Source organism: Penicillium subrubescens (assembly GCF_028828155.1).
Source record: "Penicillium subrubescens strain IBT 31985 chromosome Unknown utg000002l_segment0_segment0, whole genome shotgun sequence".
In the NCBI taxonomy this organism is placed as follows: Eukaryota; Fungi; Ascomycota; class Eurotiomycetes; order Eurotiales; family Aspergillaceae; genus Penicillium; species Penicillium subrubescens.
The window spans coordinates 3034253-3054020 of NW_026643152.1; the positions used below are offsets into that span (position 1 = coordinate 3034253).

Consider the following 19768-nt stretch of genomic DNA (forward strand, 5'->3'; position numbering starts at 1 on the left):
TCGTAGAATAACACCGTAATCGACAAGTCCGTCGTGGCGGACCTGCTGCCATGATCTCGGCCAATGATTACCACCCACCCACCCCCCCCTCTAAAAAGTCCCAAACCCACTGAAAACCCCCCCTACTAAGAGTTTAGCTTACTCTTCACTGGGCTTTGCTGTGCAGCTGTACACTGTTAGTCTCCGCCCTCGCTTTCTGATTCTCGAGTCAGTTCCCCTCTTTTCCCCCCTCCTTCGTTAGTCGGTGGTGAGCTAGCTAGTTAGCTACTGAACTTGTGGGCTAGTTTTACGCCTTCTAAGTTTATTTCTTTCTAAGTAATAAATGATAATATCTCGGAGTAGCGCCGTGTCTGACTCTGGCTGCTTGTTAATGCGAACAATCTATGCAATCCGACAATATACCCAATCACCCATTGCCTTGGGACTAGACCGCCTATTCAATACTACAGTATACGGAAGGCGCAGACCGTGTCTTACAAGGCTGGGTGAGCGGTGTCCGTCCCTGACAACTTGACAAAGGAGTATATCCTCCGTCCATCGTAGTATTGCTAGAATCTCATAAAGATAGGGCATTGGCGGGATGAAACTCATGTAGTATTACCGTGTGGTATACATAATTATTCTTGCATGTTATCGCATGAGCTTCCAAGTTGCCACGCGAGGGTTACAGATACAGGTACAGGTACAGCCTCCACCATGATTAATTGAGAAACGTCGAGAAGGATTTTTTCTGATTCAAATGGCGAATGGATAATTCACTACTGCTATAGTGTCGATCGGAACTTTCCATGAGTGGCGATCCAGTAGGAGCATCGGGTTTAGCGATTTTTTGTCATTATTTAGTTTCTCTTATCTCTTTTTAGACACAATTAGAAAAATGATGTTCTATAGTATGTGTTTATCGGAATCGCACGACTTGATCGATTTGGAAGACGGCTTGGCTTGTTCGTCCGGCAGGTGTTTAGGCGAGGAAATAAACTGCGACATTTCCATTTGGACAAGACAAGGGTTCGCTTGTAATATTAACTTTATAACTTTCTCACCCTCACGTCGTCCCAGGACATTGGGTTGGGTCTATCGGCGAGTCGGAATAACAGGGGCGGTTTGTGTCGGGATTCTAGTAGTATACATGAACGAAGTACGTTTACACAATCACTATGTACTAATGAAACTTCAATCTATTGGACTCAAGTCACAAGATAGGAAGGCAATAACTTAGTTAACGTTATACCTTTCATATGACATGACACATTTTCTCTTTCTGAGACCCAGCCAGCCAGCGAGGGTAAGCGATTACGGGCGCGCGCCTTAAAAAGCCGCAATTTGGGCTGTTAGGTTTTGATCCATGTCAAGCTAGACAGCCCATGAGTGAGAGTCCAGCCAAGTTCCATCCAACTCGGCGTGTACTGGAGTACTGGAGGACAAGAGTCTAGCGGGTGTCAGCCCCCCCATCCATCTTGGTCTGGAGTTGGCTTGGGAAACTCTTTCTGGGGAGGCGTCCTTGGCAGGGTGGCGCTTTCCGAGGTCTTTTTCCTTTTCTCAGTCACTCTTTCTCTGACAGACCTACAGCAATGGAAATAATACTTTCTTAGGATGAAACTCAGTCGAGGGGGGACTGGGAGGGAGGGCACAGGGCCAAAATGGGGCCAGCCACGAGTCATGCACGCCATGCTTTCTTTGGATCGCCAAGCTGGGGCGCGTATACCCGTCTGGGGCTCTTTTCTCCCCCTAGCAAAATACATACAGTACGCAGTAATACATACAGAATATCCATTTTGTTGCTTGAAGGAAGGCTGATATAGGGGGGTTGCAATTCATTTGAGCTCTTACAAATACCTCGGCTGTTTATCAATTCTGATGATTATATCACTCGCCAAGTTTTGTTTTTCCTCAGCGCACAAGGGAGGATTATTATTAGTGCTTGCTAATCGTCATTTAATTTCGACCGCATTGTTGTATCTACCGTTGGCGGGCTAGTGCGCTTATGGCTTTCGTTCGAGAAAGGGATCCATTGGAAAGTGTGGCGTCCAATCATGATCCCCTCATTCCAAGGGCTGTCCGGATCGAGCAAGAGGAGCTCTGTTAGCTCGACGGAGGGGGGGTCCACTCAGAAGTGGAGTGCGAGCTTTCAGCGGAGGATTTGGGCTCGGCTTTTGGCTCTTATCATGAGGCGCAACAGTTGATGGAATGAGTGTCCAGTTACAGTTTAGAAGCGCCTGTAAGGCCGTCTACTCAGGAAGAAGCGGTGGGTTCGTATACGATCAGGCACGGGACTGATTAATGTGGTGGCATAGGGCTTTCCAAATGTTGTATTCTCATGTGAGAGAAAGATGAAAAGTAAGAGGTGATTCGTAGGTGAAAAGAGACTTCTTCGTTCCTCGTAGACATTAAGGAAATGGAAGGAAGGAAAGTGTCCCCTCGAGAATAAAATGTCTCATGCCAGGTATCAAGGAGTAGAACCAGCGCAACATTTAAAGAATAGAAGAGAGAATAAAGAAATTTGAAAATTAAGGATTGGAATCAATGAACGCCTGTCTCCTTTTAAATGAGACATGAGAGATCGGACATGAGGCTGAGAATGAACACGAAGAAGGTCACAGAATGATCAAGGGGGAATCCAACAGAAGCGCCCGACAAACCAAGGAATGGGACACATAAGAGATAGAGGTAGGAATAATTAACCAATACAATCACGATTACGTGAAAAATCCCAAAGAGTTCTCTCGAAAACTGACGGTAGGGGGAATCGAGAAGAGAGATAGAGACGCAAAATAGAGAAAGATGAGAGATAAAACAGGAGTCGTGACAGGCATTCATCAGTCGGGCCAGACTTTGGTCCCGTAAAAAGCATCTAATCGTAATCCCCTTTTAACCTACTCCCAAAAAACCCCAGTCAGTCCCCTCCGGTTGGTTCAAGATCCGGGTTGGGGGTTTATACTGGAAATTAGGATGGTATCCCACCATCATCGGCTGTCCCTCTGGTATCTGGTGGCCTGGGAAGGGCGGTTGGTGGTACTCGGGAGGCATATAGTTTGCCCGGGGAGTCGTATCGTAGCGCTGCTGCATCATCTGCATGTATTGCTGCTGCTGCTGTTGGTGTTGATGTTGATGTTGCTGTTGTTGGGGGTGATGCGGCGGCGCATGTTGTGGGGCATGCGCCATGGGCATGGCGGAGGTAACGGGCACGTTTTGCGTGACGATCGGAGGCGCGCCTTCGTGCACGGGGACCGAGTTCATTTGGACGCTTGGCGGTGAGTAAAACTCGTGGTTGGGCGTCGCGGAATGTGAGTAGTATGGCTGTTGCGCAAGGAGGTACTGTTCATTCCCGTTTGGGATCGATACCGTGACGGGCGTTTGGTGATGATAAGAGTGCTCCGAGGTGGCATCTTCCGAGGATGGTCGAGTGAGGGACCCGGGGGGATGCGATCGGTGTTGGTGTTTCGTGAGGGTGGTTTTGCGACAGAAACTAGAAACAGGAGAGAATATATGTTAGCGGACAAGGAACGCATCTTGGTGCGGGGGTTCCTGAATTGGTGTTTACCTTCGTTCGCAAGTGGGCTCTTGACAAATGTATGGTCGCTTGCCCGTATGGATTCGTCGGTGACGAGCGAGACTCGATGACTGCAAACAAACAACTTTATTAGTAGGCAAATTGAGGCTCAGGTCGACTTCGAGGTGCTCACATCTGAGAAGGCTTTCTGGCAACCCTCATGGTCGCAAACATGGGGCTTCTCGCCAGTGTGGGTCCGGGAGTGGACGGTCAAAGCGCTGCGTTGAATGAAGCTCTTGTTGCAATCCTTCACTGTGCAATGGTAGGGTCGCTCATTGGTGTGTATCCGATAATGGCGACAGAGGTCGGACTTGCGATTAAATGACTAGGAGAAAAGTGAGTACCGAGTCAAGGAGACATAAAATGAGAGAGTGTGAAGATTAACGCCTAAGAGAAATTCTCCGTAGAACCAAGACATACCTTGCCACAATGCTCCCAAGAGCAGTTGAAATCGCGGCCATTTCCAGGAGCCATGGTTGCAAGGTTGAAGGATGGTGGAAGATCCTCCGCAAACGACGGAGATTCAAGTTGCGGGGAAGCGGGTCGCGGGAGCAAAGCGCCAGGCGACGGGAGATAAGAAAATCGGAGGTTTGAGGAGAGGAGGAAGAGGGGAAAAAGAGAAAGAGACAAGAATGTCAGCGCATGCGACGCGCAAATGAACTTAGTGTAAGGATCCGGGTTGAACCTGGCCAGGCCGGATGAATAGCAACACCGGGATGTTTAGGCGAGCCCAGAGCATAATAGACAGTTCATAGAAGGAGGCGCGATCATGTGGAACCCAGTCGACTCGGGGAAAGGGAGGAGAAGGGAGGGAGAGATAAAAGGGAAGGGAAGAGGAAGGGAAGAGGAAAAGAGGAGGAGATGAAGAGTAGAAGAAGGAATGATGGAAGAAGAGGGGGAGGAGGGGGGCTCAAATGATACCAGAACAGATGAGCAGATGAGTAAAAAGAGCGAGAACGAGAGTAAAGAAACAACAGCTCTTGGGAGAACTCTCTCTTGCTTAGAGAATAATAACGGCGTGGAGGAGCAGCAAGAGAGAGAGGGGGGGGGACACTTTAGATTCAAATATGGAAAAAAATAAAAATAAAAAAAAGGAAGGGAAATAAAATAGGATTATTAAAATCAGAAATACTGCAAGTATTATTATGATTATTATTATTTTCAATATTTTAGAATCATGAGCAATTCCCCCCTCTAAGTACTCCGTACACCGAAAAGGAAAGGACCAAATTCGGATCGATTTATTTTTAATCCATGGGGCCATCGCATGAATCAGTTCTCATCTGGTAAGTTATCTCTGGTATTATTATAGCAGGATCATAATTGAATTGGACTCCCTCCTCTTGATATCTACAGTTGACTTTCATTATTGATTCAGGGCTGAGAGTATAAGAGGTAATCCAAGAATACTACAAGAGTACTGCCAATTCTATTGACAATCATCACAAATTGGAGAGACAACTTCTGTTGTTAATTGACGAGAATTCAAATCGGAAACTAGGATTATTTCGAATTTTACCGTCGTGTATCGGGTACCCATCTCCACCAGTCCTAGAGAGAGTGGGAAGCTGCTCGACTTTGTAAGATTAATTTACCAGTAGCCACACATAATCAGCATCCAGTAGGAATAGTCTATTGGATACAGACTATCTACATTGTAATGATTCAGTAGTCAAGAGCAATAAAATACATCAAGAACATCTGTCTACCTTCCGCTCTCATATTCACTATAATATCTCACTGCGAAAAGCACAACGTCACTGTATGTCCTGACTTGTATAGTCAAGTACATGGAGAAGTATCGAATCGGTAAAATTACCTGCATTACAGTCTGGATACGACGGTCTTTCCAAAGTTTTCAGGTATCCACCGTACGGGAGGATTACACTGGCGTCTTGGCATGTCAAGGATGCGCCTTTCTCATTGGAAGGCCTCAAAAGGGAAAAGGGGGTCCAAAATCAACGGAGTACAATATGGAAGGTATTCCAAGAAGGCACAGTTGAATGGAGCCAATATCCATCCTATTCTTCCCAGTTATCAACTGTCGAGAATCTATTCTCCCGCTAAGTTCATACATACAATCAATACTTTTGATTATACAAAATATCTCCATCCAAGCTTCGCCAAAGAACAAGCATCGACAGATCAGGTTCAATTAGCAACTGAACCTCACCACGAAATTGCGATTGCCTCTCAACATCTCCAGAAACTCCAGAGACCCGAACCCCACATTCCTATCCATCAGCCACGACCAGCCCACTAGGCCCAGTCAATGCTGGCGGTACGGACCTACCGTTCCTTAGTCTTGGAAGAGGGGCGCTAACTTACAACCTGGTTCCAGACTTTTAAACCAGCAACTGGGCCAACCCGGATGACATACCTCGCTAGTCTGAGTCGGGTATGGTGCGTGGGGATACGAGGTGGATACTCAGCTGAGTGGATCCGTGATTTTATTACTAAGTCAAGTCACTATTGTGCATTAAGATGGGGGAGTAGTAGTACTCTCATTAAATGGGGAATATGTTTCGTATGTTGACTACACTATCGAATAAGAAATCACGACTTTGTTACAAAGAAGAAGAATAGAAAATCAGTATTTATTTACATTTACTACCACTTCGAGAGGCACCCTTCTATCCTCTCTCTTCTCAGTCTTATGACGACAGAATCCAGCATTATGTGACCAGGAAAATTAAAGTTAGACTGGCTGGGATGGGGGATCTGAAACTGCGCCCTGACCATACGCAATTCTGACCCTTCGGATCCTTCGCTGGAACAACAAAAATCTGGGGGCCGCTGAGTCTCCACGCGGGAGGTGCACATCGCATTGCTTGTTCGGTGACCAGCACCTTGAAGGGTCTGGATCTTCGGACTTCATTCTCTACTCCCCAGGTTTCAAAGGAAACTCAGGGGCAGGAACAAAAGGAATATGTCAAAAGTCAAAAAGCAACGGGGTAGAAAAAGAAAAGTAGCAAAGAATTTTTTTTTAAAAAAAAAGTAAAGAATAGACTCATAGAGAGCAAAATGGGTAGAGTTCGCCAGTTCGCCTCTAGGTCATTTCTCGGGGGGGATTAGAGTGCTCCGTAACTCACTACACTACATACATGTACATACTACGGAGTATACTGTCGATGTTTCGGGGAAAGTTGTGATCGGCCTGCTGTTGTGCTACAGTACATGTACAATCGCCTTCTTTGAAGTACTATTCTCGGGGTCTTTGCCCATGATATCATCGCCCAGCACTTTCTCATACATAATCATAGTCGGGACATCAGCCAACCAAGAACCTAGAAGGCAAACAGACTAGCCAAAGTCAAGCCACGGCAATATCTACCATCCATGCCTAGCTACCACCGAATTACTCCGACTCTTAGCCCCAAGAGAGAGAAGGTGGAAGCGGGGACCATTCACGCTAACGAACGATCGACTCAACAAAATAGCAAGCAAAGAAGCCAAAGAGTGTAGGTGATGAAATATAGTTAGCGGCTAAGGTGCAGATAGGCTACTTGATCCCCTAATGTGCGCCGGCTCTTTCCTCTCCTACAGCGAAACAAAAGAGGGTCCAGGGAATCGAGGACAGAATCCACATCACATTTTCACCGTAAAAACTCCGGTGTGCCCCGCAAAAGAGAAGCAAGAAGTTAGTCTAACGGTCCAATCACGGAATGTGTCTACATATCGCAATATCAACATGAGGGCGGGATATCCCGACCAGCAAGGGATGTTGTCTATTTGTCCCATTACGCAGCTTTCTTTCCTTCGTACTACATCCCGCATGGGGGATACTCGTGGACCCTTATTATTCAATGTTCGCGGAGTAACTAGTCTTTGGATGTTCCTACAAAGTACAAACTTAGATCTACCTAGTACAGTATTGTACCTTCCATATCCTGAAAGTCGCTCCCGCTTTCTTTTCGATTTACCCCTCTGAACTAGCGATGCCGAGTCCCGAGTAAATTTCGCAGAAAAGCCTACCGAGTCATTTCCTTAAGGTTGGGGCTGTTCCTTCGGCGATCAAGTGTAATTAGAACCTACGACTCCACTCTTGTTACAAACCCCCATCTAAGGGCTAGAACATGTGGGTTTGAATTTTTGTACAGAAGACAAAACTTAAATTACACTATACTGAAAGGACAGACTATCCTCAACGTCCCATCTATCTACCTGTAGAACACAGGGATCTAGCATGTTGTTCAAAAAGAATAGATTGAGACCTTAGTACCCGCCACTAGTTACCGTCGAAGAGACCGATCTAGCGCCTAATAGACTTTGTGGCCGATGCAGTACTAACCACTTGATTCGCGGTCGCAGCAGCAAGAAAAAAAAAACATCAGGACCATCCCCCTGGGCCACAGCATCATGATGAGCTTGTAGCTTTACGTACAGTCAAACAGCACAAATTAATTAACCGATCTAGCAAAAGGTCCTCTCCTCTCTTCTTCTTTTCTGCCTCACCGTATCTCGATCGATGCCACTCGTAATCTCGCAGACTCTGCTTCGTTATTCGCGATTTGCTTTTTCTTCTTTCTTTTGGTTGTTGATTTTTTTTCCTTGCCACTTCTTTTTCCTGTTTTCTTGCGGAGGACACGCGGCGATCCGTGGGAACAACAATATGGAGTGTAGGCAAAACAGACATTCGCCCTTTTTCCCCATTTACCGCCACACGTAAAGTTTATCATTGTCAGGCAGAAGAATATCTGCATGGGACTTTGGCTCCCTTTCCCCTCTGAATTGTAAAGTTGCAAAGTGGACTGTGGCAATGATGGAAATGGAAGGTCAAAATGCACCCTGTCGACTACATACTGTAGTACATACATCCTGCCCTTCACAAGCCCGGTTGGCCTCGGTTGGCCGATGCCAATCACCGTTTGCCCTTTGCCTTCCTTTGCCTCCCGGCAGTAATCGGGAGAATCTTCAATTCGGCAACCGTCCCCATCGAGGGGAAAAGTTGTTCTGATCCTATCAAAGCCCGAGGAACTGTCAAGCCATAAAAGACCCTGGGATATTCATACAAATCGGGGGAGCCAGGAAGCTGAGGCACCTCGGTGGCATTTGCTCCCCGAACGTGGGGGTCCACTTCACGGTAATCTTAAACCAGGGATCTTCTCGAATCCCTCTAACCTTATTGCCATTTACAACCACTCGACCAGCAACGTTCCTCCGAAGAAAGACCTCAAGTGTCAAGCCACGGGGAATCAAGTTTCCCAAGGAAAAATCACCAGCACGAACTTACGAAGTATGGACCAACCAGGACTAGGAAGCAGAAACGCCAAACAGCTCTTCCGAAGGGGTGGGCTTAGGATCGGCAGACCTTCCCTTACCTTTTTTTTTTTTTTTGCCTCCACAGAGATTCCTTAAGTTCTTGCGCGTTGTGCATGTCTATGGAGACCTAAGACCTAATCAGGGCCCGGGTAAGCCTGTAAAAGGGAAATCCGATCTGGTCCCAACGGTCCAATGACGCGGTGCATAATCGCCAAAGCCAAATGCCCGCTGGCCGTGAAAGAGATTCGCCGATGAAAACGCCGTCCAGCCCATCGGTCATCGGAGGGCAGGCAACCCTGCAAATGACCCTCCTAAATCGGAAACAATCGACAGAGTCCATTTCAGTCATTGCCGTAATCTAGGATTAGTAGGGGGGTGGAAGGCAAAGCATGGCGTCCCCCTTAAAGAGCTAAAATAAAAAGTAAAGTAAACTCGAACAAAATAGACACCAGATACCTTAAAAAAGCAACTGTGATAAGCAAAAAAGGAAAGAAAGAGAGACACGATGGCGCCGAGAATACACGACAGGTGGATCCGATATTCATCTCGTCGTTTGCTTGCGGCCTCCTCTGGCCACTCTTATCCATCCTGCTCTTTTATTAGCGTTTCGAATGTTTCTCTATTGGAGGGGTCAAATTTCTGTGGCGCTATTTCTAGCAACCACGGCATATATACCCGTTCAACGGGCGGCTATGGTGGCGCAATGAGTGGGGTTGGCCCCAAGCTCAAGAAGGTTATTCGGAGCGGTTCTCTAGTCGTTGTTGTATAGGAGAAGAAAAGAAAAAGGAAGGTCCTGATGTTGAAAGAGTTGTGAGGGCGTCTTGGCACAAGACCATCTACACAGTTCGGGTAGCACTAGTCCAGTAATAATAATCATTAGGATCTATGTTATTTCGTCGGTGACCGCTTCAGCTGTGCCGTAACATGACAACACAAAGGGAAAATGGCAGGTACAGAATAACTGCTAAGGGGATGGGTCCATCATTTCTTTTTCCCATGAGCCTGGTCATTGGATCAATCATTAGACGACTGATCATTCGTTTTCGTTGGAGACATTCCGGGGCCCCGGGTCCAACGATGGGAAAGGGAAAGGGATGTGTGATAACGCGTCTGGAAGAGTATTCCATAACAAAGAAATCGTCGAAGCGTTTTCATCAGGCGTATATGTGATCGCGATTATCCTCTTACAGCCCCACTTTCTTCTCCTCTTTCATTTTGGGTTGGCCTACTAAAAGAGGGTGATGATTGGTAACGCCTATCACACGAAGCGGGAAGAGAAAAGGATTGTGATGGAGGCTGCATGAGAAGAGTAGAGTTCGATGACTACATATGTTGGGTCATTCCGCGCAGTTAGTGCGGTTCTCCGCGGACAAGATAAAAACCGTCAAGTACCTGACCCTGTGTGCCTTTTCTCAGTGGGCATCCAGTCAATACCGACTTTTTGTAGAGCTAGCTACCCCGCATTTGGGAATGAGAGGACCAGTGATGCAATACTCCAGCTCAAGCTGGGCGCCATGTGGCTGCCTACTCTGGATGCTGATACGATCTGTTAACCACTCAACATCTTAATAGATTGTCGGTGGGAGTGAAATAGATGATTTTGTAGAGTAGTATACAGAAGTGATGTGGGCAGAAGTACTCTACTTACCCTTAGGAGTGCACTATCATTTTATTGGTGATGGGGATGAAATCGACGTGGATTTGGACTTATGTATGGTTTGTATAATTTAGGGGTGATGTCATATTCCTCATCATCAGCTCTTTTTCAGTATCTATCTTCGTTTCGTCTCTATTTGATTCGACTTCGCTGGGATGTTTATGAGAAACCATCTCACGAGGCAACTTAGCAATATTATTATTAGCTACAAATATGACCTTCCTTCGTCTTCGAGAGATTGAGCTATTTGATCGGATGATAAGATGTTGGATGGAGTATGGTGATAGACATCCACCTCCTCCCCCCACCCAAGACATATACCTGGGCGGCATATATTAGCAGGCATGGGCCGTCTTAACCCGGGTAAGGACGTAGAGATAGCAGCCAAGGCAGCTGGGAATGGCACTTCAATGTTGATTCATCTGCGAGAGACGTAAATTTCTTTAGTTTAGGTTCTACTGAGATGTTTGGATTTCCTCCTCAACTGGTTTCTGGAAAGGCTGATTTTCTTTCTCTCACCAAATGAAAATGGTGGCGGATGAAATGTGCCTGACCTATGAGATCAAGTCAGCACATGGAAGTGATCTACATGCTATTTACAGTATCAGAGCTACCATTCCACCAAGTCTCCGAGATTAGCTTATTTAAGGATAACAAGATTTTGAACAAGGATCCGTCGATGCTTGCTAGTCGGGGGTTCTAGACTACGAGCAGTCTCTGATTATTGGTGCATGGATACAATGACATGACTCTCGAAATTATCGATGAATTAGGACGGTATATAAATCTGAGATATACTAAAAAGTCACCATTCTGCATCAAATTTGAATGGGAGTATCAAGGTACCTGTGAGGCCGAGAGTAGCCGACTTCGTACGTCATCCATCCAAAAAGCGACGGCAAGCCCATAAATGCCGACAATGCAGAACAATGATATCCCGACACAGCCTTCCCGCAAGCAAGATTCATGCACTGATGTTTCAAACTAATTTTTCTTCATCTACGTGACATCTCGCAACTGACACTTATGGGCTGAATATGAGGCCTTGAATTCGTTGGAGCGATATTGATCATCAACGCCTCCTGCCTCAAAAGTACCCACTATATGCAGACGAGAAACTGAAACGCCACCGCCAGGACGAATTCGAGGCATAACCTTTGGCTCCGATTATGGCGGTTGCCACGCTAGGCAGTTAAAATATGGGATGCATGTCGGTTGAAGCACATGTTTTGGCCGATCACTGCTGATTATGAGCCTCCTTTGGATAGACACAGGCGCAGTTTTGTGGATATTTTCAACAGCCTTCTCACGGTTATCTCGTGCTCTGCTACGCAGGTGGCTTACTTCGCCTCACTTGCGCGTCTCATCAATAATCAAGTTGCCTCTGTAAAGCATGAGCTGAAAGTCACATGCAAACATAAATTTGTCTTTTGATAAGAGCTTCGCGTTTTAGAAGACATCGGTACTGGCAAGTAGTGTGACTATCTGAATACCATCTTTCTACATTCTACTTTGGCTGAAGCATCGAAAATTGAATAGATACATGAATGATAAATTCGGAGAGGAATATCCGATGGTAGGCGAACCCACTCATATGCTTAGGAAACGCGTTCAAGGGGAACGACTGAGAATCTTTACTAAGCCTGTCGCATTTGATGACTAGTATTTATAGTCGTAGCTGAATAATCTATATAATTACGTCCATATCAAACCAGCAAACTCTCTTGTTGGTTCGTTTTCAGGTAACTTCTCAATCAAGCGGCTTGTACGATACGGAGCCAGTATCATATCGCTTTGGTATCCATCAAACAAGGTAAATGACTGTTTACTTGATCGATATGAATTCCTGTAATCATCGATCATCCTGAATCGGTTCCACAGCCACGTTTTCTTACTTGTTTGGCTAGCGAACTACCCTCTAGAAAGTACCTTGAGATCCAACAAGTGGCTCTATTATCCGCTGTTCCAGTCAGCTAAGCTGATTGGTTTGATGGCGACATATTATTAAACAACGATACATCAGCAGTCGTTCCCGAGTGCTGCGTAACTTTACATAACTAAATTTTCCGATCTCATTGGTAGCTCACACGTACCTGGCCAGACAATCTGCTGCAACATCTTCTCCATCACCGATCTGCTGTCCTTCGGGAGAGATTCCCACCAGTCTATTTCTCTGCTCACTTTCTTCATCCTCAAAAGTGTCGGTCAAGATAGCTCGTAGGGACTAGGCGTGCTACTAGCGCGATCCGGAAACTCTCCGGGTCCCAGGAAACTCTTAGAAGACAGTCTTGGAGTCTTAGGGTTGGGGCTGGAAATGCAAGCCACATATTTTCTCTCCCCCGCCCTGATGCTGATGCATTATACATCCAGCATGTCCACTCTATCGGGATGTATTCTTGGCAGCATGAATAGTTACCGGACACGAAATCATGGAAACGGGGTAAAACCAAAACGAATCGAGACAGCATCATGATCCCACGAAAAAGGGTCGCCTAGTGAAGTGCAAATGATTCGCTACCTTGGTCGATTCGTCGAGTCCAAATGTCAACCCGCCCTATCAGTGGGGAAACGCCACATGAAAGCTGATAGGCTTACCTCCACTTACCGATTTTTACGGCCCCCGAGTGTACTGCCAGCTGGCGGAACAGTCAACATGTCCGCCGGTTTCACGTTGCGATAGATACGACCGAATGGAAGAAGATGACCTTTCTGAAGAAATGCAAACAAATTGGCCAGTGAATCGGATACAAATCAACTATTGATTCTTAGAATCCCACAAATGGCCTGCCACGTAGTATTACTAATACTACGTAAGTATACGGAGTATATCGTTCTCTGTAAAAGCTGCCTAATACAATATACATGTTTATAACTCGATATTCTTTGGTTTTCGGGGCCATTTCACGCTCACACAGGGTCCCTGCTGTGATTGGCTTGAATTATGATTGACAATACCTAGGATGCCTAACTATAGCTGTAGTCCGATTTGTAAGGCTAAATCTTCCTAGCGTTATCCCTTTACCTGCCACAATCCCGCCGCTAATTAGTAAACTAACAGAACTAAGTTAGTAGTCATAAAAATGCTACAAAGGCCGATCCTTATACCCGACAGTGTCTACGTAATTACCTGGAGCGGGCATTTGTCAGTACCTTTCAATTTCTGGAATACAAGCAAAATCGCAAAATGGAATAGATAGTATGTACACCGTACACTACTTTAATCAACATAATGCTTCGTACCTGGTCTACAGCGCCACTTTCTCAGCCATTCATCTGATCCGGTCTTTTCTCCGAGGTAAATCGGCAAGAGAAACTGCACCATGACGTCTTGAGGGGGCTTACTTTTCTTGACCTTTATTTTCGGGCTCGACGGAGTTAACTACACTTCAAGAACGATCCATTCTGTACAACTCTCCGCTCCATGCGACGCCACCACATCTGCACTGCCGGGTCGGCACTCGGATAGCATGCAAGTCGCGGTTTCATGTGGATGGGGAAGAGGTGGTGGGCTTGGGCTTGGAGAATGTGGGGTTAGGGAGATATGGGACGGGATGTTCCTGGGGTACTAGTATCCTTGTCCTAGTCATAGATTAGTTACCTAGTTAACTAGTGTCATACTAGCCATAGTCATATTCGCACTCATTGCCAAGGAAGATAGAAATTGGACAGGTTAGACTACAATCCTTTCGTTTATTCATCCCCTTCTAGCAACACGAGAATCTAAGACATTTTTCCTAAAGTACAACCAAAACTGTCCAATTCATCCATGAAAATTAAGCGAGCCTGAGGAATGTCACCTTGCCAATTCACATAGCCAATCCCTCGCCTGCAGGCCCCTGGTCAATAATGAACAGCCCTATAGATATGGCGACCAAAAGGACCAATTGGAACATCTCATCCTGCACCCGTGAGCTACTTCCATCCGATCGGTCTTGTCTAAGTCTTGACCTTACTGCAAATGTCATTAATGCCCTATTTTATACCTGTAAGGCGAGGTCTAGACTCAATTGCGGTGTTTCCAGGAAAAGCCTCATCGTTGGTCACCAGCAAACCCCTCATCCGAGGTCATTCGACATGCTGAAACGAGTAAAGCGCTATCAATTGATTGAACCCTGGGACGGCCCAGAGTGCAGAGAGTGGATGTTGCTATTGCCGTGGCGCCGCGACAATAGAGGTGAGCTCTACTCTCATTTAGCCAGATCTATCCTGAACGACAAAATAGTTAATCTTCCGCAATACACAACACCCCGGAATTATTAGCCTAGGGGTATCACGCGGCACTTCAGTTCGGTTAGACGGTAAGCCATCGTTCTGCAAGCCTAAAGCACCTCAGGGATCGAGGGTCATCTCGAATCCATGCAATTGTATGCGATATTCACGTCTATATCCATGTCGCTCATACCTATACCGATAACCACATATCCAGATCCCGATCCAAAATCCAAAATTCAGAGTTTCGAGACATTTTACCAACTCGTCAACCCCCGTTCTCGATCAAAACCACCCCGCAGTTGCTTCCCAGGCTTGAGAACTTTACCCTGCAGCACGGTATACCGGATGATATTCTCACATTCTTCCGGCCGCACGCGAGCCAGCCAGATACCCTGCGCTGCGCCCTCATTGTCCTCATTGCCATTTACCCCGTCCCGCTTGTACCACTCAAAGTCGCGCCGCCGGTACACGATCACGTTCGCTGAGTACTTATGACCACCAACGTGGCTGATAAAGTAGACGCCTACGCCGCCGGGTCGCGTATCGTTCATGTCACGATACAGACCTAGTGGGCGCAAATGGCGCTCGAATTCGCGCCGCAAGAGAGGCGCGGACTGGCCGCAGCGGGCGTCGCGGGTGCGCTGGGAGCAGAGAAGGATGACGGCGGCATGTGGGCAGGGATGCGAACGAAGCGGGGTTGTGAGGGATGTGCTGACGGGGTTTGGTGGCTGCTGTTCCTGACCCTGGTCCTCCGGGTTCAATGGCTCTTTCTCAACGGGGTTTGTTGGCGACATGCCCAGGGGCGTTGTTGTGGTCAAGGACTTGTTAACAAAATGCTCGATCAAGTCCGGGACCAGCTGCGGGGTGACCTGTTCCACGACGGTGAAACTGGGGAGGAGAAGCACATCCGTGGGCTGTTTGCCCGTCTCATGCATGTGGTATTCGTCGGGAACGGGCATGTTTGATGCTGACAACTTGAGTCTCTAGCAGAGAGGCAGCCATGTTAGTGGTGGACTTCTCGATGCCGGGTGGAAGAACAAAAACAGGGGATTTCTAAAGGTAATTGTAGTAAATTGGTCTTACCCCGTTGCTTGGCTCAACTCCTCCCTTTTCGATAGCCTCCATGACACTGCCCACCTCGTCTGCGACGTCGCGCACCCAATCTGTCTTGCCGGTTGCAACTAGCAAATGTGTCGCCCAGCCCTTGACCTGTCCGTAGAGCTCATCCTCTTGATCAACGTCGAACTTGGCGGGGTATTTCACCGTACACGATGCGCAGTCGTGTAAGCATTCTTCACCATCAACTGCTGGGTCTGGCTGGTTGAACAGCTGATCCGATTCTGAGATGGACCTGAATCCTTTCTGGGCCAGCGCATTGTCTCCCACGAAGTCGGTATCGGTGTCTGTCCTTGAGGAAGCGAGGGAAACGTTGGAGGAGCCAAAGAGCGAAGAGGCGCCCCGGCGGAAGAGTTCCATTGTGATGGTAGGGAGGAGATGATTCGGAAACTGCAACTGTGGCTTTTGGAATGAGTAGTGACCAAGGGAAATTGGGCCACGATGGTTACTTTACTTTTCGTCAATTTCTGTCGCTATGACGCGTAGCTGGACTCGCAATGATCTTATCAATCATTCTGCATTTCTGCCAAGATTCGGAACTGATTCCGCCTGACTAAGCCCCCACCGGGGCCACGGGATGTGAGACTATAAAATCGTGGAGTCAGGAGTTCATCACTGAGTATATAACTTTATGTCCGGCCTGACGAGGTGGGGGAACAACAGTGGGCCATTCGGTCTTGTGGTATGTACGGGGGGAGTGGAGGCATTGTGGCAAACTCTATAGACTTGGTCTGTACTATGAGAAATCACACTCCATGTCTGCCAGAGCGGCGCCTAGAGTATGTAGATGCCCGTGGTTCCTATTCATACATATTTTCTCCTTGAGCCCCCAAGACAGTGTATTTCGTGGGAATCGAAGATCATCTGCACTAGATTACAAGAAAAAAATGTAAAGACATCATGAAAGATGCTAAGGTTGTGATCAATATGTTTGTGAGCTGATTTAGTCTAAAAGCTCTGGTGGACCTAGCAAAATGGGGTATAGGCTACAACTGATAGAACTGGAGAGATGACTTTAGTACCGAAAACAGAGGCAATAATATTTGGAGCCAATTGATTACTGTTGTGGTATCACTATCCATCTCTATTGGCAATTTGTATCTGGAAGTTGACATCTGGTCACGTGTTGAGAATTAATAGTACAATCACCACGTTGGATACCAGCAGGAAAGTAGATACGAGACAAAGAGACCACTACTCAGAATCTCATTTCCAGTTCTTATTTCTAACTCACCCTTAAAGATCACACCCAGATCTAGATCGGCGTGCTGAATGTAGATCACCGACTCTTCAGGAACCGCCGCATCACATGACTCCCCTCCCTGGATCCAAAAAAAATAAAGTAAACCAACTAGCTCGTGTACTCAACTTCGAAAAGGGGGTAAAGAGTCATGGCCGACAGCAAAGCTCCCAGGGAGCCACAGGAGCTCTACATCCTGGTAACCGGCGCAAATAGGTACGCTACAGCCAATCGACAAAACTTCCTCCCCCCTCGCGGGGCTTTGTCTAAAGAAAGGAGGCCCTCAAACTAATCACCTATTGCTCTCCGCAGCGGTCTTGGCTTTTCGATATGCTGTCGCCTCGCCGATGAATTCCTTTCCTCGCACCACTACGATGACTCCCTGACGATTATCTTTACGACCCGGAGCGCACGCAAAGCTGAAGATACCCGTCGTCGCCTGGAAGCGCACCTACAACAATCCGCGAACTCTACCTCGTCCAATGCCGCACGGGTGAAATTTGTCTCCGAGAGCGTCGATCTAAACAATCTCCTCTCTACGCGCACGCTCGCCCGCCGCCTCCTACAGACAGTCCCGAAACTCGATGCGATTATCCTCAATGCTGGAATCGGCGGTTGGCATGGAGTTAACTGGCCCGAGGCTATCTGGGGCATCATCACCGATCTTATCTACCAAGTGACATGGCCTACATTCAAGCTAGCACACACGGGAGTCCTGACGGACAGACAAACTGAGAAAGAGGAGGAGCCAGCGCTAGGAAATCTCTTCTGCGCCAACGTCTTCGGCCACTACATGCTGGCACATAACGTGGTACCCCTGCTGAAGAAGGCGCAGTCTCCTAACGGACCCGGCCGCGTCATCTGGGTATCCAGCATGGAGGGAAACATCAATTTCTTCGATATCAACGATATCCAGGGCCTGTACACCAAGGCCCCCTACGAGTCCACCAAGGCTCTAACCGATCTCTTGGCCCTGACCTCGGATCTACCCAGCACCCGCCCATGGGCCGTGGATGGCTTCCTTCGTTCCGACAACGAGACCGAAGATGAGAACCACGCGACAGCAGAACTAACACCAACCATGTATCTCTCCCACCCGGGCATTTGCGCGACCTCCATCATGCCGCTTCCGTTCGGGTTGGCCTGGTGCATGGTAGCTGCCTTCTGGCTCGCGCGCATGCTCGGCTCACCCTGGCACACAATGTCCACCTACCTTGGCGCCTGGTCTTCCGTTTTCCTCGCGCTATCCTCACAAGGCGCGCTCGATGCTGCCGAATCACCATACCGCCATTCTGGCGGTGGCCGAGTGAAATGGGGATCCTCCGCGAACCGGCTCGGCGTGGCTAGTGTGTGCAGTACCGAGATCGAGGGCTGGGGACACGGCGGTGTCGTTGGTGGACCCTTTCTTGACGCGGATCGGAATCGTCGTCGAAAGCGTGGGATGGTCGATTTGACGCGTGAGGATAAGGAGAATTTCGAGGAGCTGGGTCGCCAGTGTTGGAAGCAGATGGAAGAGCTGCGGATTAAGTGGGATGCTATTCTGGATGAAGCTGAAAAGAAAAAGGCTGCAACTACAGCTGCAGCTGCGGCTGAGACTGCTCAGTGAGACATTACGTGGGGAAATGGGGCAGATCTGGACAGTGTCAGCCTCTAATCTGACAGGGGCACAAATTAGATCACTAGGATCATCTGTAATTTACTCAAAATGGCATGTGTACAATATTATATTGTAATTAAGACCCAATTGATACCTTTCTACATAATACGGGGAATTGCTAACTAAATGGACGATACCCAATTGCTAATTCGACGACACATCCCTTCTGAAGCGTAGTAATGGTATCACTGTCTTCTACTTCAGATATCATTATAGTGGTTCAGAAGTCTAAGTCTAGAAACTAGAGAAACGGACGAACTAGACATACTTTAATCACCCCTTTTTCGAAAGGTCTTTCGAACTATCTTTCGAATTATCTTTTAAATCGTCTTTCGAATCGTCTTTCTTGATAGCACAGACGTTATTTAACTAGCGAGTACGAAGATAATTCTGAAAGTTTGTCGGAGTTTGAAACTGATGGAACCCGATTGTGGAAGATAGTAATACTATTATAACGCTAAGCTGGAGTAAGGGGTGTATCTTCGAATTGGCGATTCCCTAATATTATTGTAATTCAATTGATACCTTACTACTTAGATCTTGCGTATAACGAGACTTCCAAAGCAATTGGATTTGTATCTTCTTTTTTTAGATTCCGCGTCCCAATTATTTACATCAACAGAACCCGCCCCGCGCCCATGATATCATTAAAACAGGTAGAGCATGATTTTCCTTGTCCGCCATTTCCAAAAGAGAAAGAAAGGGACCAGCACACAAAACAAAAGACAATAGAAAGCACAAAGGGAGCGGGGACGTAGATAGATAAGAAGCAGAGCTTGAAACAACTGCAACAGTAAGATAAGGGAGAGAAGCTCCGACGCAAAAAGAAGAGACTAAAAAAAGATATTTGTCGCAAATAACCGAGAGAAATCGTGTATCTCCACCATCTAGGTTTTGGAGTGATATCGATTATCGGGGAGACACGAAAAGAAGGGGGTTGTAAAAAAGGTCTGCTAACGCAATAGCGGGAGCAGATCAGGCAGAAAACGACTCCGGATCCATGCATCAAGACAGGGGGGAAGGAAGGTATCGAAAGGTGAGACGAGGTGGAAGGGACGTGGCGACGTGAAGGAG

General features: G+C 47.2%; 3 protein-coding genes across 3 annotated transcripts; 1 reads left to right on the forward strand and 2 right to left on the reverse strand.

The window, feature by feature from the left end:
• Window positions 1-2868: 2868 nt before the first annotated feature.
• Window positions 2869-4024, reverse strand: N7473_002488 (putative C2H2 finger domain protein; the record flags this gene model as incomplete). Its single annotated transcript, XM_057148428.1, has 4 exons — window positions 2869-3466; window positions 3542-3621; window positions 3684-3875; window positions 3971-4024. 4 exons carry the CDS (start codon window positions 4022-4024, stop codon window positions 2869-2871), a joined length of 924 nt encoding a protein of 307 aa, XP_057012082.1.
• A 10911-nt stretch (window positions 4025-14935) lies between these two features.
• On the reverse strand, window positions 14936-16157 carry N7473_002489 (sucrase/ferredoxin-like domain-containing protein; the record flags this gene model as incomplete). Its single annotated transcript, XM_057148429.1, has 2 exons — window positions 14936-15664; window positions 15765-16157. The coding sequence occupies 2 exons, from the start codon at window positions 16155-16157 to the stop codon at window positions 14936-14938; spliced, it is 1122 nt and encodes a 373-aa protein (XP_057012083.1).
• A 1031-nt stretch (window positions 16158-17188) lies between these two features.
• On the forward strand, window positions 17189-18643 carry N7473_002490 (3-keto-steroid reductase; the record flags this gene model as incomplete). Its single annotated transcript, XM_057148430.1, has 2 exons — window positions 17189-17253; window positions 17350-18643. 2 exons carry the CDS (start codon window positions 17189-17191, stop codon window positions 18641-18643), a joined length of 1359 nt encoding a protein of 452 aa, XP_057012084.1.
• Between the last annotated feature and the right edge of the window lie 1125 nt (window positions 18644-19768).